Genomic DNA, 6197 nt, shown 5'->3' with positions numbered 1-6197 from the left:
TACACAAATACTTTCTGTGCAACATGTTGTAACTGTTGTCCTTGTATGTGACTTGAATATTGTGAAATGGTAATGGTCAAATTGACTGTTATAATGAAATAAGTCACCAATACTGTCATACAAACACCAACTGTTTACCTGCAACATTGTTATATCCCTAAACATGCATTATGTCATGTAAAGCATAATGACCAAAATAAAAGATGTCTTAAAAAAATGTTTTGTCTCAGGAGCACTTTTTCAATGGGAACCAAATGAATATTAACAATGAACTATTTTTTCTAAAGACAAATTACTTAGAGGAACATATTAAATAATACAAACATGTGATTATTCATTTATGCACTCAAGTTTCTATCAAAAAACTAGATCCATTTTAATCTGTTTTGACTGTGGTTATTAAAAAAAAAAAAAAGTATTTTGTACCTGCCTCCTGATGCATTAGGGTTAAGGGTCAAATACAGATCAGCGCCTCCTTGGGCTGGGAGGTATTTCCTCTTCAAGAACACTTCAACCTTTTCAACTTTTACCTTGAAACCTATCTGCTAGCTTTCCTGTACACTGAAAGAAAAAGGAAATCTTATGATCTCCAGAGTAAAATGTTACAATTTCAAAAACATTTGGTTGCTGAAAAAAGATGAAGGGTAAATAAATTAGATGATCATAAATGATTAAGAATGGATGCTGACATGCTATCTGCAGACAGCCACATGGGTAGGCCATAGTATTTCACTTTGATAAGGTGATAAGAATAATATAGTGTAAGAATAATTTAACGTATATAATATAGCTCATGAGTCCATGTCAGCTGTGGAAGAACTTAGCTCCCTTTTACTGAAGTAAAAGTTGAATATGCTGATGTAACAATTACAAGCATTAAAACTTAAATATCAAAAGTAAAATAAGTCATACATGCAGAATGATCAGGTCATCAATATATTACATATAAAATTATTGAATTTCTAAAGCATTTTATTGTTCAGCATGTTGGATTTTTTTCTGTAACAAGACACCACATTTCAGAAGTTCATCGTACAATATTTCCCTCAGAAATGTGAAGTAGATGTAAAGTAGTACAGAATGGAGATACAATGACCTTTTAGGGCGAACCGGAGCAAATTAATTACCGCTGGGCCGCCCATACTCCTATTATATAATCCTTCATTTGCGTTCATTTTAATTTGATTTAATGTCTTTATTAGAAATCTGCATCATGTGAACACAGTATAAACTTAGAAGATAAAGCTCTGAAAATAACAAGACACAATATTAGCTCATATTACAATATCAACCATAATTGTTACTGTACTTTAATGGTTTAAATTCCCTTACAAACTACCAGCAAATTACCATATACAATAAAATGAGCGATCACACTTAATTAAAGTTGTTGAGTAAATGTACTTGGTTATTTCACACCATTAGTCACTAAATGCTGAGATGGATGAAGATGATTAAATATGAATCTTTTCTCCACGTGATGGTTACTGGTCGTCTGCTTGGGAGCCAAAGTTTACAAAAGCTACTCTACCGTGCAAGTCTGAATATGGGTGTGCTGAAAATAGTTAGCGTGTAGGATGAGGGGACAGAGATGGTCCTCTGGCTGGGCAGCAGCTGTTTGATCTTCCCTGGGAGAGAGTGAGACGGTGGTTAGGTGAGGGGCCCAAGGGACAAAACAGAGAGGAAGCTGGTGGAAGGAAACCACCGGGGACAGCCATCTGAGGGGGACTGCCATTTGGAGACAGTCTGTGGTTGGTGCATGAGGTTGAATAGACAGGAACAGAGACGGAGAACTGCCTCTGGTCAACTCCACAAGCCACACTCCAAAATTATCTGCTGCACTTAAAGGGATATCACTCTGATCTATGTTTGTTTTTTAGAAGGCTCACTTTTCTGTATTTTTTGTATGCATCTGCTCTCTCGTGTATCCATGTGCCCAAAAAGAAGTAAACAAAGGAACCAAGGAAGGGACTGAGGAGGATAGAGAGCAGTGTGTGGCATGGTGGGATACGTCATGGCTGTGAGCTGCATTTGAGCCACACTGGGGGCCAGAATGGGAAGCGAATCCCTCAATAACGTGACCAGGATGGGTGTGTAGACCAGGAAGCAGGAATAGAAATATTATGTGTAAAACACACCCTTCTTGTGGTGGCTGAAGCTGCAGTACACAGGGTTAAACTGGGTGCAAAGGAAATAGATGGGTTGAAATGAGCATGGGCACATATGTGGGTGGTTAAAAACACCCCAGTTTGCTGCAATGTTGTCTACTCTTAAAAAAAAGACCTGGTGTTTTTATGGGTTTTTGGATTTCGTAGAAGGAATCCCAACATGTTGAGGGTGAGCAAAAGTATCACTTAGGTTGCTTAGGCTGCAGATACTAAAACTCTAGCTGGCGTAAAAATGTTTGTTTGAAACACTATCATTTATGGTGCAAAATACAACTAAAACCCCAAATCTCTTCAAATGATTATGTTGTGGTTACTCCCCGCGTCATTTCCTAAAAATACTGCAGGGGAGCAAACACTTCCCACTTTGTGTCACTGCAACTTATGCTTGTGATGATCACATACATTTTAGGATGTGCTGAAGAAGACCTAAAATGGGTAGTTTCAGACCTATTCTGTTACCTTTGCTTAAATTTAACCAATTAAGATGCAACTAAAAGGGTAATTTTTGCACTACATATTAAACACCTGTCCTATATAGACACTTTGCAGTATTTTCATCATCTTTTAGCCAATTTAATTAATGTAATTACATAATTATAAAAGAATTTCAACCCCAATTCATACTAATATATTTTTTTCCAAGTGTTAGAAGTTAATTTTAAAAGTTTAGACCTCCAAATAAAACCAAATATAGGTTTTAACTGCTCAGCTATGCATCCAGTGTTTTTCCATTAATGCACCACATGGGGGCGCTGTAAAGCAAAGAAACCATGGGTGCATTCATTTGTCTAGTGGCTGATCTCAGCCACAGAAATTAATCTGAGGAACGTTTGATGTTTGATATTTGCTAAACACTAAATAAAGGAGCTCGGGTGCAAATTCATACTATATTCCTTTATTTTCTTCAGTGCTCATAGAGAATAGACTGAACACCTGAATACCACTTTGTTATGTTCCATATTGAATAAGGTAAAGCCTCATAAAAAAGATGCTTTGGAAGACTGCGCCCTTAACCCCTCATTTGTGTGCTTTCTAGATTTTCAGTGGTGTTGTAAGTCATCACAGCTTGATGCAAAATTTGCTTAAAACATCTCCCAATTTTATTCAATCTTACAAATGGTGAAAAACAAGAAAACTTCATTTACAATGGGTAATCTGTTAAAAACTTCAGTCATTTAGGTACATCTCAGTCATAAAACCAGTAATATCAAAGTCTATACAACGTGCATTACTACAGAGTTTTGAAATGGTGGAATCTAATGGAAAGTGATGAGTATCTATTGTTTTGACAGTTAACTAAATCTATTCATTCAGGAATGGTCGTGTCCACAGGAGCATTGAGCTTAAAGAGTTGTAAACAACTGTGCACTGCAAAGACAACATTTAAGACTTGGTTTAGGACTTTCCCTTTAAATATCACAATGTGTCAAATCTTGCAGACACAGCTTTAGCTGCTACATCCAATTGCCCAGCACCAAATACTTTGATTAAATATGTCAAATTCAGCAACGTGTCAACACAGTCATGGTTTCATGTAGAAAAACATTCACACTCACATTCGCACTTTCACACTCACCCACGTCACAAATGCAAGCACCAATGAGCAGTGAGGAAGCAGCACACTCGCCAGTACACCTCCTGTCCATCACTGCCACGGACACTGCAGTCATTATGGATGAGATGGTTGCAGAATAGTAAACAAACACCAACAAAAAAATTAACAAAAAAATCCCTGGTTTTAGACAAGTCCTCGCATTCCTTCAGACGGGCTCCATCGTCTCCTTCATTCCGGCGTCTCGTTCAGCAGGATTACTCGGCGGCGGCCGTGGCCTCTGGACTGGCTGCAGTTTCTGGTTCAGTGGGTGAAGCTTCAGCTGGTTTCTCCTCTTCTCCTGCTGCTGCTGCCGCTGTTTCCTCTGCCTTCACCTCCTCCTCAGCTTTTGGCTCCTCGGCTGCAGCCTCCTTGGCTCCCTCCTCACCAGCCTCAGCCGGCTTGGTCTCCTCAGTAGCTGCCTCCTCGGATTCCGCCTTCTCTCCTTCGGCTGACTCTGCTCCTGCTCCTTCCTCCACTGCCTCCTCAGATTCCTTCTTGGTCTTCTTGAAAGAGAAGCCGCTGAGCTTGAAGGAGGGTTTCTTGAAGGAGAAACGCTTTTTCTTCTGCTTGCCATCCTCGCTGGTGGATGGAGTGCCTTCCTCCGGCTTGGCAGAGGCTTCTCCATTTGTGGCTGCAGGCTCCTTCTCTCCATTGGCCTCAGCACCCTCTACTTTCTCGCCTTCTTCTTTTGGCACCTCCTCGGTAGGAGTGCTGCCGTTGGCTTGAACATCAGCCTTGTTGGCCTCCTCTGCAGCTGGAGAGGCATCCCCGTTGGTCTTGGCATGTCCATTCTCCTGGAAGGAAACAATGCAAATTTAATTCCTGAACAAGCACATCACCAAGCCATTTAAGTAAAAATTAGTTGAGTGTTCATTGCTTGTAATCTTGCATGTAAGGCCAAACACTAGCCTATATATGAACATGTGGATGCAAGGCTGCCACCCGCCAAATATGGCATACTCATATTTAATCAAATGCACCGACTAGCAGTAACCAATAGGAAAATAGCCCTAAAACTGCAGCAACATCTGTTACCAGGAGAGTGACGACAGATCTGTGGCTTTCAGCAGTAGGCTACTCGGTTAGACCGCAGTACCGTCGGGATCCAGCAGGTGGCGTTCAATGTGAAGACGGTCGAAACAACATAGGAATTTGGGGATATTTTTTTCCCCTTATTTTATTGCTAATGTAGTAAACCAAAATGTGCAATTTTAAGTTAGTAATACTTCTTTCATTCCCATCTTTATGTTTATTATAAGCCATTCATTTTGTGGTTTGTGTGTGTGTAAAAACATGGCTTTCTTTCTTGAACCTGGCAACAAAGGCGTGGTATCGGTTTTTAAAATGGCCATGCCACAGTGAGAGCGGCCACAGACCCCCGCTGCACACATTTCAACCAAATGAATTAAAACAGCCCCATTGTGCAATGAGCTGAAGCCTCAAAGCAGCTGTGAAATGTTTGCAATAAATTAAAAAAAAAAAAAAGATTTTTCAATCATTCTTTCATAAAGATTCATCATATCTCCTACATATTCAAAAGATAAATTAAAAAAATATATACACATGTAAAAATGCAAAGCATTTTAATTGTGTAGAAAAAAACCTGAGTTTGAAATAACGTGGCGTTGGATAAAACATGAAACTGAAACAAAGCAGTCGCCAGTGAAAATGGATACATGTGGCCACTTTCCCTGATGCCGGTGAGCGTGGGGATGCGCTACAGGGAACATGGAGCACGCCATTGACTCAACACATCGCTAAATTGAGACTAAATTCCGCGTGGGCAATTAAGATTTCAATGATTCAAACGTAAATTTACCTGTCCGTTTGACTTGGCTGCAACAGCTGCACCTTCTGCTGGCTTTTCTACCGCAGCTTCCTCTTTTCCAGCGGTTTTGGAGATTTGTGCTCCCATGCTTTTGGTCCAACAAAGGAACCCAACCGATTCAAATGAATGAACAAAGACCGCAAGCTTCCTCCCCAAAAAATCAAGTCAAACGCCGCTGACACCTCCTTCTCCAAGCGAAGCCGAGGAATCAGCCCGAAACCGAAGTGACCGCAAAGGGACGTGTGAGAACTTGCAAGGGGAAAAAAATTGTGGCGAAGATGCGAAAGAGACGCGAATTCTTTCAATTTTTTCTCGAGAGCAGAGTTTGTAAATGGAGAAATTGGCCCCGCTGCAAATGAGATGCGGAGTACAACGCCCAAGTCCACTGATGAATGGGCAATGGGGCTATGACGACACAGCCAGCCCGTCTCCACCAATCACAAGTCCGAAATCCAACGAGTGGGGGGGTCATGGAGTGGAGGGCCATGGACAATGGCAGAGACACAACAACATGCCCAACAACTTGATTTAAATGCACGTTACAATGTCGAAAGTTGATTTTTTTTTTCTCCCCCCACTAAAATCACGACTGAGATTTAATAGAGCT

The 6197-nt window shown here is 40.6% G+C and overlaps 1 protein-coding gene across 1 annotated transcript; it reads right to left on the bottom strand.

Moving 5' to 3' along the window:
* Positions 1–3245: 3245 nt before the first annotated feature.
* marcksb (myristoylated alanine-rich protein kinase C substrate b) lies at positions 3246–5969 on the bottom strand. The gene is made up of 2 exons (XM_056393484.1): positions 5582–5969; positions 3246–4556 (listed from the first exon to the last, which is right to left on the bottom strand). Exons 1-2 carry the CDS (start codon positions 5675–5677, stop codon positions 3978–3980), a joined length of 675 nt encoding a protein of 224 aa, XP_056249459.1. The 5' UTR covers positions 5678–5969; the 3' UTR covers positions 3246–3977.
* Between the last annotated feature and the right edge of the window lie 228 nt (positions 5970–6197).

Source organism: Seriola aureovittata, chromosome 13, assembly GCF_021018895.1.
Source record: "Seriola aureovittata isolate HTS-2021-v1 ecotype China chromosome 13, ASM2101889v1, whole genome shotgun sequence".
In the NCBI taxonomy this organism is placed as follows: domain Eukaryota; kingdom Metazoa; phylum Chordata; class Actinopteri; order Carangiformes; family Carangidae; genus Seriola; species Seriola aureovittata.
The sequence above is the reverse complement of the archived record's forward strand: the minus strand, read 5'-3'. Positions and strand labels throughout refer to the sequence as shown.